The 14,747-nt window shown below is 56.0% G+C and overlaps 8 protein-coding genes across 8 annotated transcripts; 3 read left to right on the plus strand and 5 right to left on the minus strand.

Annotated features, from left to right (window-relative positions):
• Positions 1 to 1,374: 1,374 nt before the first annotated feature.
• On the minus strand, positions 1,375 to 2,000 carry GMORB2_5005 (uncharacterized protein; the record flags this gene model as incomplete). The annotated part of the gene is made up of 3 exons (XM_035466979.1): positions 1,375 to 1,621; positions 1,683 to 1,826; positions 1,885 to 2,000. The coding sequence occupies 3 exons, from the start codon at positions 1,998 to 2,000 to the stop codon at positions 1,375 to 1,377; spliced, it is 507 nt and encodes a 168-aa protein (XP_035322991.1).
• A 959-nt stretch (positions 2,001 to 2,959) lies between these two features.
• On the minus strand, positions 2,960 to 3,957 carry GMORB2_5006 (SAM-dependent methyltransferase; the record flags this gene model as incomplete). The annotated part of the gene is made up of 2 exons (XM_035466980.1): positions 2,960 to 3,621; positions 3,714 to 3,957. 2 exons carry the CDS (start codon positions 3,955 to 3,957, stop codon positions 2,960 to 2,962), a joined length of 906 nt encoding a protein of 301 aa, XP_035322992.1.
• A 752-nt stretch (positions 3,958 to 4,709) lies between these two features.
• Positions 4,710 to 5,686, minus strand: GMORB2_5007 (uncharacterized protein; the record flags this gene model as incomplete). Its single annotated transcript, XM_035466981.1, has 3 exons — positions 4,710 to 5,132; positions 5,192 to 5,520; positions 5,608 to 5,686. The coding sequence occupies 3 exons, from the start codon at positions 5,684 to 5,686 to the stop codon at positions 4,710 to 4,712; spliced, it is 831 nt and encodes a 276-aa protein (XP_035322993.1).
• A 544-nt stretch (positions 5,687 to 6,230) lies between these two features.
• On the plus strand, positions 6,231 to 6,802 carry GMORB2_5008 (uncharacterized protein; the record flags this gene model as incomplete). The annotated part of the gene is made up of 2 exons (XM_035466982.1): positions 6,231 to 6,387; positions 6,441 to 6,802. 2 exons carry the CDS (start codon positions 6,231 to 6,233, stop codon positions 6,800 to 6,802), a joined length of 519 nt encoding a protein of 172 aa, XP_035322994.1.
• Positions 6,803 to 7,190: 388 nt separating this feature from the next.
• On the minus strand, positions 7,191 to 7,484 carry GMORB2_5009 (uncharacterized protein; the record flags this gene model as incomplete). The annotated part of the gene is made up of 1 exon (XM_035466983.1): positions 7,191 to 7,484. One exon carries the CDS (start codon positions 7,482 to 7,484, stop codon positions 7,191 to 7,193), a length of 294 nt encoding a protein of 97 aa, XP_035322995.1.
• Positions 7,485 to 8,504: 1,020 nt separating this feature from the next.
• GMORB2_5010 (protein of unknown function (DUF3328)) lies at positions 8,505 to 9,197 on the plus strand (the record flags this gene model as incomplete). Its single annotated transcript, XM_035466984.1, has 2 exons — positions 8,505 to 8,643; positions 8,713 to 9,197. 2 exons carry the CDS (start codon positions 8,505 to 8,507, stop codon positions 9,195 to 9,197), a joined length of 624 nt encoding a protein of 207 aa, XP_035322996.1.
• A 115-nt stretch (positions 9,198 to 9,312) lies between these two features.
• On the minus strand, positions 9,313 to 10,694 carry GMORB2_5011 (tyrosinase; the record flags this gene model as incomplete). Its single annotated transcript, XM_035466985.1, has 3 exons — positions 9,313 to 9,540; positions 9,670 to 10,446; positions 10,512 to 10,694. The coding sequence occupies 3 exons, from the start codon at positions 10,692 to 10,694 to the stop codon at positions 9,313 to 9,315; spliced, it is 1,188 nt and encodes a 395-aa protein (XP_035322997.1).
• Positions 10,695 to 11,234: 540 nt separating this feature from the next.
• Positions 11,235 to 12,798, plus strand: GMORB2_5012 (carnosine N-methyltransferase; the record flags this gene model as incomplete). Its single annotated transcript, XM_035466986.1, has 3 exons — positions 11,235 to 11,982; positions 12,069 to 12,416; positions 12,764 to 12,798. 3 exons carry the CDS (start codon positions 11,235 to 11,237, stop codon positions 12,796 to 12,798), a joined length of 1,131 nt encoding a protein of 376 aa, XP_035322998.1.
• Between the last annotated feature and the right edge of the window lie 1,949 nt (positions 12,799 to 14,747).

Genomic DNA, 14,747 nt, shown 5'->3' on the forward strand with positions numbered 1-14,747 from the left:
AATACGGGGTCCCGTCCGCTCCCCCCGAGTCAAGCCGCTGAGCGGTGGATTAGTAGTTGGGTCGGTGACGACCAGCGAATACCCGCTGTTGTATGTTTCTTTTGGTTTTTTTTTATGTGTACCTTGCCTCTATAAGGTACACGATATAGTCTTTATTTCGTACCTCAACCTCCCACATACGACCATAGCCAGTGGAGAATACGGGGTCCCGTCCGCTCCCCCCCGAGTCAAGCCGCTGAGCGGTGGATTAGTAGTTAAGTCGGTGACGATTAGCGAATACCCGCTGTTGTATGTTTTTTTTTCTATCTTTCTGTTCGTCGTGCTATCATTAGGCTTAGCATATAACCCGAATATCACCACCAGACTCGACAAGGGGCCTCGGCGTGAAGTTCCGGTGGCGACAACTCGAAGCCACAGTTATGACGAGAGTTGCCCAGGTAATTGTAATATTCTCTACGCATCTTCGAATTGACAGTTTTTGAATTGGTAAACAGATGACGTCTTAATCCGCAACCGTCATCACCACGCGTCTTGACCGTTCTGAGATGACGACTCCGACTCCGACTCCCGACGCGGAGCGCCGCCTCCCCCTCGCATCTTGTCCGCTGGCTGACGTCGGCGTCGTGCCCGAGACATACCTCGCACCCAAGATCAAGCGCGGCCTTACTGGCCAGCAGGAGGCCATGCTCTAGCGGCTATACGACGCGTATAGTGAAGCAGTCGATGCAGTCAACGCCTTTCTACAGTCATAGCCTGAGCCTGGCAAGCTGAGGCGATAGAGAGCCGTCCACGGCAGCACGCGTCTGGACCTGAAACTGGCCGAATTCAACACTAGTCTAGAGCTAGCGCGAGAGACCAGCCAAGTCCTGCGATCATAGTGGACCGAGGGGCTCTCGACATCACGCGCAAGGAATACGACGATGCGATCGAGAACAGTGAACTGAGGGCAGTGCACTTCATGGCGCGCGTGTGTACTCTGCGAACCCGTCGGGACGAGATACTAGGAAGGATCAAAGGCGACAGCCACTATCTCCGCGTCGCCCTGCAGGATGACTGGGCGTACATCGACAGCCTTTTACGGACTTTCCGCAACCCATACAGTGCAACGAGGACGGTCAAGGCGACTCATCTCAACGCATCCCAGCACTAATTTCGCGCCGCTCTGATTCGACAGCACAACGCCGCCTACCAGCCGAAAAAGGCTCAGAGCTATCTTTAGTGTCCTATTGCCGGGGCCTTTCATAGCCCGAGCCAGATACGGGCTGCCCACATTGTCAAGAAGAACGTAGGCGAGAACGCTGCCGTCGCTCTCTTCGGAGAGACAGACGACTCGAGAGGCCACATCTAGGGCCCGAAAAATGGACTTCTCATCCATCACAGATACGAGCAGTGGTGGGACTCCGGGGTCATCACCATCGTACCGGCCGAAGAGGAGGACGAATTCTCAGTCATCGTCCCAGACCCGTCGGCGTTTGACGAAGAGGCGACGCCGCTAGACATACCCCACGGCGCCCAACTTGACGGCCGGAGACTCCAGTTTCGGGGGCCATATCGTCCATCCCAGCGGTTCCTGTGGCTTAAATTCTCCGTGACGCTATTGCACCGACGGCGGGCAGAGGTTCTAGGATCGATAGGCGACCGCTAGAAGCTCCCCGATAGGGCCAAGACTCTATAGCTCTCACCTGGTTCCTACCTCACGGGGTCCGTGCTGGTCAAGCTGGCGCACCAGCTGGGCTTCCTCAGCCCAGCCGAGGCCCCTGAATTTTGGGGGATGCCCAGGGGCACCGAAGTTGACCAAGATGAGCACGGGTCGGACCTCTCCGACACTTTATCGATGGAAATCAGTCTATCCCTCGAGCCAGATCGAGAGGGTGGGGTCGAGACCTATCTTCGCAAGAAAGCGCGGAGACTTGAGGACCGACCGTTCCGATGAGGGCCAAGACGACGAGGACGACGATGGAGATGACGCGGATGATGACCATGATGCCTATGGTGACCATGACGGGCAGGACAGCGGTGGCAGCGACGAGGACGACGAGCCCAATTCCTCCTAAACGTAGACGACGTCTTGAGCCACTACACTACCTTCCATAGGTCTCCGGGGGCCGATCCTTCCAAGCAGACGGCTTCTAGACATGGATACCGCAATATTCCGCCCTCGTGGGCCTCCTAGACGAGCTCTCTCTGCATAAGTGGCTATCGTCTTTAATGCTTCCCGATATCTCTTCCATCGCACGCCCAATGTGGGACGGGAGAGTCCTAGCAGGACAGGACGAGTCCGAGGTTGTTGTATTCGGCCACGTAGATTCCGAGCTAGAGGAAACAATGGTTCTGGCCGACAAGGAGGCGATTGTCAGCCCCCCCCTGCTAACATGATTATTCTCTCGCCAACATGTGGCGTGATGCTATTATTTATAAAGGTACGATCCTCCGGTTTTGGAGCTTCTCCACCTGGCAGACAAGATTCCTGAGCGGTGGATCAATTGGTAGATGACGGCTAGCGAATACCCGCTATGGTATGTTTCTTTTTCTATCATCATGTGTATACTACCTCTTCAAGGTATACGATATATAGTCTCTATTCAAACCTCAGCCTCCCACATACGACCATAGCCAGTGGAAAATACGGGGTCCCGTCCGCTCCCCCCGAGTCAAGCCGCTGAGCGGTGGATTAGTAGTTGGGTCGGTGACGACCAGCGAATACCCGCTGTTGTATGTTCCGTTTTGCTTTTTTGGATGTATATATCCTAAGGCGTTGCGAGTGAGGGGCGATTGCGGCGCAGGCCGAGCAGAGTCCCTGCTACTTGACAAACTGGCGATGGTCGCTTCCTGATCAACCTGGCCGTCTGAGCGCCATCTACGCACCCCAAGCTCGTCGCCAGACGGCCAAGGGAGGGTAGGACGTATGGCATAGCGACGGCGGCCTCGTCGGCCAGCGGCATCCGTCACGCTCTCCCGGCTAGGCAAAATCAGAAACCCAGACATCCATGCTTCTGACCCCCTTCCTCCCCCCTGGGACACCCTCCAAGCTAGCCCTGCACGCATCCCGCAACGCGACCACCACCTCCCGCTCCCTCTCATCACCCGTACCAAGACAGTCCTCCACATCCCGCTGAAACGACGAGGACAGACAGGCAGACACCTCCCACTGCCCGTCCAGCAGGCCCTCCCCGCCCTGGACCCGCGTCTCACTATTCAGCTGCCACCCGGCCTCTAGGGCCAGTTCGATGATACGCTTCGGCCCCAGTACCGTGCGGACGTTGGAGTCGCCGCCGTCGCCGTCGCCTCTCCGGCACTGCAGCGACCCCTGGGCAAGCGCGGCAAGCACGTGAGGCTGGGCCGAGGGGTGCGACGCCGCCAACGACCACTCGGCCAGGAGGAGCCGCTTGCTGTGCCGCTTGAGGGCCTTCAAGGTCGACAGGACGAGGGACGGCGAGGCGAAGTACCACAGGCTGTGGGCGAGGACTGCCGCGTCGAAGGCCTGGGTGCCTCCATCGGCGGGCGGCGGGAGCGACGGTGACTGGAGGTAGTCGAGGGGGCTCTGCTGCACCCATGTGATGCGCCCGCCCAGAGGGCCTTGCGAGATGTGGCTCTGCGCTTGGCCGAGGGTATACGGGGAGCCTGCAGCATGGGTTCTCGTCAATGGGCTGCTGGTGCCTCTCGGGACACGTGCCGATCAAGTGTGGAGCAGGGTGAGCGAGAGCTGGGCTCACCATAGTCCAGGTCTGCGGGGTCGACGGCTACCACATGGCCTTGCTCATCCACGGCGTGAGCAAGCACAGCCGTGCAGTCGCCCTGCCCGCATCCCAGCTCCAGCACCCTGGAGCCGGCGGCTATGTTCCAGTGCTGCAGGAGCACCAGGCGATGAAGCGTCTGGGAGTGCTGGACGCTGAAGTGGGCGGGGTCGTGTAGGGAGAGACGGGCGATAGAGGCGGCGTCGTCTTCTTGGGTGGACATGCTGCCCGTGCTAGATGGGTTGCTGGGCGTAGATGGCCGATAGCCTTTGGTCACTCTCGTAGTCATGACTCATCCCTGAGCTCGGGACTGTAGGGACCTTTTATAGCTGGAGCAGGTCGCATCTTGCGTCATCCCCGATGTCTGCTAACATGCCTACCTGCCGCTTCTTCATCAACGGCTCAGCCAGGGTACCCGTGACCCCACCCATCTACATGTATCGCCCATCTACATGTATCGTATACGGAGCAGGGCACTGGCCTCCGTACCTGGGAGCGCCAGTCGTCTACATGACCATCGAAGCCACGCGGATATAACACTGTACATGCGTATCGGCCTAGTGATAGCCTCACCCCTACACGTAGCTCGAGTAGCTACGTCTTGCATCCAGAGCCTGCTTACCGTAGCAATAGACCGATTCACCCGCCCGTGTCCCGTATCGGTACAAGAGCGCCGATTGCAGATGCCCAGACAACATTATAATCGAATCCGCCGTGCCGCCCATCCAGTCGCCGCGGAGATGAGCCGGATTCAATCTACGTGCCCACTGCAGAAATGTAACGCTGCACTTTAGTGTGACTGTATTGGCAGCGTTGCCGTCATGTTTCCCAGCGCTGCCTATTAGCATGTTGATGCTCCAGCTACTACATCTACGTCTCCTCGATACCCGCGCCAATCTCTGAATCATCATCGTGACCTCTCGTAAGGCTACGTGTGCGCATTCACGTCTCTACCCCGATGCCCGATATCCCCGCTCACTTCCCCCTTCGCACCAGCTCAAACCCAAACCTGGGAACCATGTCGACCTGCAAGAAGCTCACATGGCACGCCACGCGCTGACACCTCAGCTCCGTGACAAGAGTGTCCGTCTCACCTGGGCAGGCGAAATCTACCGTCGTGCTGTTTGGGCTGGCAGTGAGGTCCAGCACGCCCAGCAGCTCCCCGCGGACAGGGAGGGTGGAATACGACAGGGTATCGTAATCGAGCCCATCCATGCCGGAAGGGCTACCGTCGGATCCGGCCTGCGGTGCGATGAGCTGCCAGACTTCAATCTCCGTCACGTCTCCCTTGGTCGTGAGGTCCTCGACCCTGGCCGAGAACTCGGGAGGCGGCCGCCAGGAGAGGGCACAGGTGTCGACACCGCCGGAGGGGACGGGGAAGCGCACGATTGTCGAGTCCTGGGCCGTCTTCCGTTAGTAGCGGCGCATGCTGGAGGGTCCGATGTACGGTCACTGACCTCGACGGTGATGTGGACGTCTACACCCTGACCCCACACGGCAGTCTTCAGCTTCCGGCTCACGCGCGCAATCCTGTCCGGCCAAGAACGCTCGTAGATCTGGGGAGGAGGCATGAGATCTGTTGCCCTGTCCAGTCCCACCCTCGCATCGCCGTGCGGGAGGGCCTCCAGCTCGGATTCGGACAAGGGGTAGGCCCGGTACGCCGACAGAGTGGCGGGGAGGAGGGCGACATTGACGGTCGACAGGAGCGCGACGGCAGAGGAGAAGTAGAGGATTAGTCTGGGAAGCTTGGATGATGCCGTGGGGAGCCTTTGCTTTTCCCCAGCTTCTAGCAGGGGAGAAGGGTGGTTGTCCTTGCCCCCCCCCCCCTCCTCCTCCTCCTCCTCCTCCTCGGGGCGCTTCTCAAGAGTTGTACTGGAGCTGCCATAGCCGTCGTCATTCGACGACAGAGGAGCATACTTTGAAGAGCTCGAGGTAGACATGGATGACAACATGGCCAGCGGCGATTTGATTGCAAATGTAGAGAGAGAGGAGAAAGGGAACGAGGGATGCACCGGGTTCGATGTAGCAGGCGGCGGCGCCTCTCTCAGATAGCCGCATACATGTATCCAGTCAGATGCATTCAGCATTGAGCAGGCTACTACTATCGGGACTTCCATACGCTCGCCATCGGTACATGCAATATAAGCTTCCATGATTCCGTTCTATCAAGATGGGCCTTTTGTGCCGACCCACCTGCATGCCGGGAGGAGCTCCGAGGGTTGACCTGCGTGACGCACATGCATTCTGGCGCTACGCCGCACGCGACCCAGACGACTTTCCATTTCGGGAGTGTGATCGCGACAGAGATTGATCTTTTGGCACGACCATGGATAGAACATCAATGTCTAGGTCCCGTACATGCGGCTTGAATCATGCCGCATACACGTACCTCGTGTCCTGTCCTCTCTCACTCACTCACTCTGCACCAGACACTCGCCTGTGCTGTGCATCCTTCACCGTGGTGCATTCCCTTTGATCCCGTGGTATTCGTCAGCCATGCCCTCCCCTCTCATTGCCATCCTGCTTAGCCTCGGCATCGGTGTCGACCTCGCGTTCGCTGCCCATGCTGGCTTCCACGTCCAATTCCCGTGGATGACCCGCCGCGCCGGCCCGGAGACCCGACCAGGCATGGAGCAGTACATCCCTTTCTGCGGTAAGTCCCCCTCCCGCTTTGGTGTCCGGTTCGGCGACTGATGGCACAGACAGGAGAGATTGCCCACTCCCCCCAGCGGTATGCTCGTGGGTCCCGCACCTTCCTCTCGTTCTCCGGGCATCCCGAGGAGCTCGTCACGGTGCTGTATACGCGGAACAGGGTGCCGAAGAAGAAGGCGGACTTCTCCCAGACTATCCTAAAGGATGTGCCCATCCAGCCTTCGGGGCAGCTGTGTGTCAACATCACGATACCGTTCCAGACCGAGGTCAACGAAATGGGAGTCATGTACTTTGAGGCGAGGGACACGAAGACGGACAGCGTGCAGTACTGTGTGAGTTATATCGTTGATCGTACATGTGCTCTCGATGCTGATGAGAAGCTTCTGGAGATAGTGCTCCGACGTGAGGATGGCTGATATCGAGGCTCTTCCTGAGGAGCATCCGGCCATGTGTGCGGGTCACAACGAGACGCTTATCCCCATGCCGGATGAGTATATATAGAGGGAGTCTGAAGAAGTACATCAACCTCGACCTCGACCAAGCTGTCACGCCTACACAGGTTATCTCTAGATGTTCACTCCAAGTATGGTTAAGGAGTAGAGGAATTGTGTTTTAGTCGTCATTTTCTGGTGGTCTATTTGTGATTCACACTCATGGAGTTTCCTTTATATATCCAGTCTGTGCATAGATCCGTACCACTCTATATAACAGCTGGTGACACCGACAGACCCCTTCCCCCCCCTCTACCAGATTCAGTGTAGAAAGTGCCGTGAACGGTCATAAACGACCATCTCATATAGACACTTAGTTCTTAGCATCGACCTCATCAGCGTCAACACTGTACTTGTGGCGCTTGTCGACCAGGACCTCATCAGCGTCAACACTGTACTTGTGGCGCTTGTCGACCAGGACCTCATCAGCGTCAACACTGTACTCGTGGCGCTTGTCAAGCTCAGAGCGGGCGACTGTATTGGCGTTGCCGGCAGAGTTCTGGACGGTGCGACGAGCCAGGCCCTCAGCGGGGACCGTGGCAGCCTGAACAGTGAGCATATTCAGGCCGAGGCAGGCGAGGCCGAGAAGAGTGACTTTGAGTTGCATTGTGGGAGTGTGGGCAGTACTCTTCGAGAAGAGTGTAGGTGTTCTTGATTGTAGCTTCGATGCTAAATGAGATGTCCAAACTGTTGATGAAGGGGATGGTGTTGACGAGGATATGCCGCCTATTCGTGAATATTCTACCCTTTAATTTATATATACAAGCTGTCTCTTGCTTTTCTGCTTCTGTCTCTGACTCGGAGAACAACAAGAATAACTTGCTGCAGAAGGAGTTCCTTGCGAGAAGCAACCTTCATAACGGCCCTGGAGGGACCTTTTGTCGCTCCAGCTTTCTATGGCGTGAACAGAAGCCGAGATAGCGACATCATCGTGCCGCTATAGCTTCGCAGAATGACGAGCACTGCCGTCTCCATATCAACCCTTTCGTACACATCTCGCGATAGAGGCACCGTATGCATACATGCGCGGGCTTTAGCTCCAACCTTCCCGGCCGACGCACGTACATCACCTGTAGCTCAGAGCTGAACCCAACCGTCACGGCACGGCACATCCGGCTGCATACATGCAGGTTTCTAGATTTCAACCCCACAAAAGTTCCCTCCCCCATCGTGGCAGAAAGTGCCCGCTGGCCTTGGTTCCGAGGTGCGGTGCTCGACGATATGTGCACGGGTTTGCCACGGGCGGGCGGCGGTGACTAGATCGACAGGGTAGCGCGCATGTACACGCAAAGCCGTATGCGGCAAGTAGTCGCGAGGGTGATGGATGTGTCTAATCCGGGCACTTTTGTCGCCATCAGAAGAGAATCTACACAGTCGCGACCTACAAGTCGTTCATGCTATCCGCAGAGTATCAGCCTTGACGAGACCACTTCGAAACAGCATTCATGAGCCCATGAGAGCCGAGTATTGCGACTAGCCCGTTCTTCCAGTGCCAGATAGCTTTCCCGCCGGTAGAAAGAGACGAGGTAGATACATGGAATATTGATATCAACCCCGACCTCGCATCATCAGCACAAGACCCAGTTTGATACCCGTTACCATTAGAGCAACAGAAGGTGCAGCATCGATGTTTCTCAAGTCCCTGACCCCCGGCCTACGCGGCGCCTCGCTCGGTCTCATCGCAGCGCTGGGCATATGCCTTATTCTGAATATGGGCACCCTCGTCTTCTCCCTGCACATCCTGACGCGCGGGTCAGGAGGACACTGTATCCTCCCCCGCTCCCCTACACTTGTCATTTCTTCCGCATCGAATCGAGTATACTGACACATAGAAGCCTACCTCGAGGGTGATCGACCACGCGAGCTGCCACTCAAGGTGCGCACCATCCAGACCTCCTTCCGCGACGACCCCTCTCACTACGGCATGGAAGGCGCCGCAGCGACAGCTGAGTGGAACGCCATACGTCCCCCGGGGAAGGGCTTCGTATTCCTGGGGGAGGAACGTTTGGCCTTTGGCGTGTCCATGTGGCACCAGATGCACTGCCTGAACCACATCCGCGCGGTGCTCGTCAAAGGCGACGACGGGTCAGATCACACGGCCCACTGCTTCCACTACCTGCGGCAGGGGATCCTCTGCGCCGCAGACACGACCCTGGAGCCGGGCGGCACGAGCACGAAGCTGCCCAATGGGGACAAGGTCGCCGCCGCGGCGGGGACTGTGCATACCTGCCGGGATTGGAAGCAGGTGTACGACTGGATGGGGAAGCAGCACGAGGGATGGACGCCGGAGATGTACGAGAGGTTCCAAGAGGCTAGTTGAAGTACATGTACCGATGATACACGAGGCTTCAATAGTATTGCATGAAGCGATGTACCTGTGCGTAGAGATGGACGGAATACGTTCAAGACATGGTACAGTCATATCCGTCTAGTTCTCAGGTATCTCCCCCCCATTCCTCCTCCTCTGCGTACCGATAGCACAAAGGCCAAGTCTCGATATCAAACAAGGTTCTCGGAGCCACAGGCACGCTCTGGACGTCAAAGAACATTGGTTCATCTACGAGCACACGGGCGTCCGCGTCGTAGTGCGGATCAGTCATGTTGTGTGGGACGAGCGGCATTCCGGAAAAGGCGGCAAAGTTGGACGGGTGTTGGCGCTGCCACTATTCCCATCTGGCCGTCAGTAAAGTTCCCCCATAATATTGACCTTGCGCGTGCAGGAATGGCTTGGATCCTGTAGAAGCTGATGCGAGTACGTGCATGTAGAGACAATTGCGATTGATTGTACATACCACATTCCACAGCCGGTCAAGCTGCGCATGATGGAGCCAGAAGAGAGGGTCGTTGGGCGTGAAGCTCATGGCCATGTCCTGGCAGTCCTCCTCCGGCAGCGTCCCCGGACAGTCGCCCGCCAGGTCTCCCCCGACAAAGTTGTGGACGTGATTGTGCAGGGCCGACATGGCTCTCTGGAACGTGAAGAAGTCACCCGTGGTGCTGTCGATGGCGTGACATACGGTTTCGGGGCCGAGAGTCTCGTTCTGCGGCCGCTCGTCCGGGTACCAGCCCGTGATGAGGGTGAGGTTCCTCCGGAGCGAGTGTGGGATCGGCCAGGCGAGCTGGAAGTCGTCGCCGGTCAAGGCCCCCGTGGTCACTGTGCAGTCGGACGACTCGCAGTCTCCTGTTCCACCCAACCCTTGCTCTGGCGAGTCGTCAAACACCGGGGAGGCAAACAGGTTGGCGTGGTCGCGCGACCAGTCCCAGTACGGTGTTGGCCCGGTGTATCCGCAGGTGCGTCGAAGGGATGAGTCGAACAGGTGAGTGAACCAGCGGTCTGTCTTCCGATAGGTATCGTACATGTACATATGTAAGTGCATGCGCAGCTCTTTGGAGGCAGACATCAATGGCATGGAGGTAGACGTACGCCAGGGCAGGAAGTAGGCATTTCTGTGGGTGCTGTTCTCCAGCGACGCGTGCGAGTAGGAGAAGTCGTCGTATAAGCTCCTCTTGCCATCAAGAACGCTCTGGTCTCTGGACAGGGATAGCCGTTGGTGTCGTATGCTTGCTAGACACTGCTCGGCATGGAGAATCAGCGTACGCTTCCAGCTAGGAGAAGGGAACATGAAGAGAGGCGAACCTTGACAGCTCCCACCCACTCAGCCTTCTCGCCATCTTCAAGTGTCCTCCATTCTTTGCGTATCAGGAGCCTGTCGCACTTTGCCATCTGCTCCTCTCTTGACTCGTGAGCAAATGAGACCTGTGCGTTGGAGAGCACGACGAGGATTGCGATTAAACAGATGAACGGTATAGAATGGCCCATACTTTGATGTTGTCATGAAGCTTGGAAAAGAGAGGCAAGGAGAATAAAGGAAAGGAAAGGAAAGGAGAAGCATAGACAATATGAAGAGATGCCGACGGAATCACGCGTGAGAGGAAAACAAACACAGATTGAGAGCACGTCAGCCAGCTTACATGCCGTCTGACCTGCATATCCATATCAAAACTGCTTCCAAAAGTACCATTGTATTCATTCATCCAAGTCTATACATGTTACCTAGTCAATATATAGGTCACAACAGTGGAACCCGGATCCCGCCTCTTCCATGTAAGCTCGGACGCTTAATATAAGGTCCGACGACCTCGTTTCCGATGATCAGCGCATCGCCCCCAACATTACGACTTGACCCTTCCCTTGTCCAAGTTTCATATGGTTCAATGTCCCTACGTCTCTGCATCCTCCTCCTATACACGAGAGCCCCATTTTCCTCTTTCCCCCTCGCTTCGTTCTCGGAGCAACAAAGACTGGATCCGTGCAGCTTCCGTCAACCACTTCTGACATCTTGAAGCCACAAAAGCAAAGATGCGCATCTTAACCTTGCCCTCTCGCTTTTTTGCATTGTCTCTATACATCCTACTTCCTCTATATATCGCCATACGTAGCTCCTCTTCGCTATCCGACATCGCATCCACCCTCTCATCTCTTTCCGAGCGCGTGGAAGCCCTCCGTGAAGAGCTCAGCACCTCTCCGCTCTCCGCCTCGAGCTCGCCAGCCTCCAAGAATTACGAGGGCTTCCAAATAGAGCCAAAGCCGCCCAAGACCGTGAAGGCGGCACCAAAGGGTTACACAAATAAAACGAGGCAACCCTCTCTGCCCGATGGACTGGCGCACAGCATCGCCTCATTCGAGCAGTACCGATTCGTTGCCGAGCAAGTGCTCCAGCGCAAGCACGCACGATACGCCAGACAGACTCCTTGGCAGAAGTCGCTGAGCGACAGGCTCGGGTACAGCTCACACTTTGAGAAAGCACGAGAAGGCATCGCCGTCAACGCCCAGCTGTCAGAGCGGATTGCGCAGATTTCGAGAGAGCACTACCGTACCGGCCCTCAACCGCTAGAGGGCGAGGAAGATGCCGATTTCGGCGTCGTGGACCTGGCGTTCGGACATGTCTCACGCGACTGGAGCGCACAGGGCGCAAAGGAGAGAGAGGCCGTGTTCCCTCCCGTCCTGGCTGAGCTTCGACGGCGCATCGATCCCGGAGGGAGTCGGAACAAGGTTCTCGTGCCGGGTAGCGGGCTGGGCAGGCTGGCAAGCGACATTGCAGATCTCGGTACGACCTCCTTGGCAGTACGATTGAGAGACTGGTTAAGCTGATCACGCTGGGCTTAACCAGAATTGCACGACTGACGCGCGCAGGCTACGACGTCACAGCAAACGAGCTGGACTACGGGTCCATCCTAGCCCACCATCTCCTGACAAACCATACCACCTCGCTGAACCAGCACACCTTCCACCCATTCGTGACCAAGTGGACGTACCAGGCAAATCCGACCGCGCGCTACTCGGCCTTGACGGTGCCGGATCACTGGCCCAACAAGTCTGTCAAGCTTATCGAGGGTGACTTCTTGACCGCGTTCCCCCAGGACGGCGAGTTCGATGCTGTGGTCACGCTCTTCTTCATTGACATCTCGGACAATGTCATTGACTTTCTGAGCAACATTCATCGGTTGCTGAAGCCCGGTGGCGTGTGGATCAACCTGGGACGTACGTTTTCCTCTCAATGCTCCCTGTGATATGCTGCCATGCCATTGACATTTTGAGCCATGCTCTTACCTCCCATGCGCGATGGGGATCAAACTAACCTTGCCGACGGATATCGCAGCGCTGAAATGGGGCACACATACCGCCCTCCAGCTCTCTGCAGAGGAGGTGCTCCAACTGGCGGACCTGATAGGGTTCGATGTAGATCATTCATCAAGAAGAAGCATCGACAGCTTGTATGCCAGCCAGCCCGATACCTTGCTCAGATTCATCTACGGTAAGTGCCTGCCCGTTTTCTCGCAAGGGGTGCATACATTGACGCATGGCGCTAACATGACGACTACATGTAGTCACGCAGTTCTGGTCGGCGACAAAGAAGACGTAAAAGGGCGGTTATACATACTAGAGGGGCCCTACCAAAAGCCAGCTCTCAACAGTCATCGAGTGATTGTAACGGCGCGGTAGCGAGCAATAGGGAACTCTTGGCCTCAGCTACAGCATTCATCCCGGATTAACCCATATGCATCTCGTTGTCGTTGAGTGTTGTAGGGGGGGGGGCATGATTATCAAGCATCATGTGCACAACCATGAAGACTCGAAAGAGATTTGCATCGGGCTTAGCGGACATGTATACTTATACACGGCCAGGAGAAGAATAGACTCGCCCTGTGTTATCAAAGAGGTTCCCCCCGCCCCTATTGGAACGTTCGATATCGTATCGGCGTCATCCACTGCGGCCGCTTTGCGCCGCGCATGCTCCATGTAAATGCATGTAAGCCTCAGGATTAGATCAATCTCCGCAGTTGAGCAGACCATGATGAATCTGAAATATTAACAGCCGTAAGTATTCATTCCTGTCTATATGTATCTTGCGTACTAAAACATTACATTCTGCCCCTTGTCACATACTTCGCTTCCACCTTCATCCCACTGGCCCTAATCTGGTTCATCGCCGGCGCGTCCCGCGGCTTTGGCCTTGCTATTGCGGCATCAATGCCGTCATCAACAACGCCGGCTACGCCAACGTCGTCTCTCTGGAGGATACGGACATGGCTGACTTGGGGTTTAACGGACCGGTTGGCGTAGATAACTATCAGGAGTAACCATAAACCCGAGACGAGCATGCCCAGCTTTGGGTTTCAGGTACTGCTAACAGTGATGTATCGTATCTAGTATCTAGCATTTGGCCTGCAGCCACGACTGCACTTGACCAGATTTGGCTCTGATTTTCGAAGTATTGTTGGGTCACGAAGATATGAACCAGCCTACGTCGGCACTCACCGTAGCCTTAGATGCTCCTTAGCCATCAACGGCGGGCCCTCCCGGCCAACCCCAGTACCGGCCCTCGACCTTTAAGGCTACGTTCAAGGCCCTGTAGAGTAGGCTCTAAGATCGGGATAGAGGCCCTAGAGCAAGCGGCACTGCATCTCCTTAGTATGAGGTAGAGAATATATAGGCGTCTGATAGGCAGCAGCAGCAGTAGGAGCAGTATCTAGAGTATATGGCCCCTCGGGACCGTTCGCACTAATCGGTCGGCCTGTCTGACTATTCTACGACGGCTAGCAAGTTAGCTAGCATGATAAAGGACGAGGAGATCCTCACGGATATCCGAAAGGTAGAATACGACCACTGTCATACTTTTTCTTAGTCTTTAGGGGTGACCGAAAAGGCAGAGATGTCTTTGGTTGTTAGATTCGACAAGGACGGTGTCGGATCTCGCAGTTGAGGAGCGTGATCCAACACATGCAAGACTTCTCTCGAGAAGCGTCTGTTATTTCTAGAGAATCAACCGTTTGTACGTGAACATGCGTAGTAGCGTGTGTGAGAACACACCACCAACACGCTCACATGCATTAAAGGCAGGTGAGGTGCTGTGTGGTGTCAAGTTCTGATTTATTATCTTTAGAGCGATGGACTCGACTGTTTTATAGTCGAGTCCCGTTGAACGTCTGCCTTACTTCCATACTGTGAACCCACGAGAAACCCATAGCAGTTCGTAGGGGTCGGTTGTGCTAGCCACCCGGTAGCGTGTGGCGTTGTGGCGCCGTGGTATTGTGGGGCCCCCACACCTACGAGTGCTGCGGCATAAGGGTGACGTGGAGGTATCCTATAAGTGATACTGCTCAGTTACAGTTATCAAGATCCAAGAGTATGTCGTCGAGAGAGGGCTCTACCAAGCTATCCCGAGGTACACGACCATGGTATATATGCCACCCAAACAGCAGATTCGCATCAGCAAGTGATATAGATGAAGCCCATGCTACTCCGCGTCCATGTATCTAGGGGTCTTTGCTAGCTAATAAAGTCCCAAGATGCATCCATCCACACACCCCC

This window comes from Geosmithia morbida (genome assembly GCF_012550715.1).
Source record: "Geosmithia morbida isolate 1262 chromosome Unknown scaffold_3, whole genome shotgun sequence".
NCBI lineage: Eukaryota > Fungi > Ascomycota > Sordariomycetes > Hypocreales > Bionectriaceae > Geosmithia > Geosmithia morbida.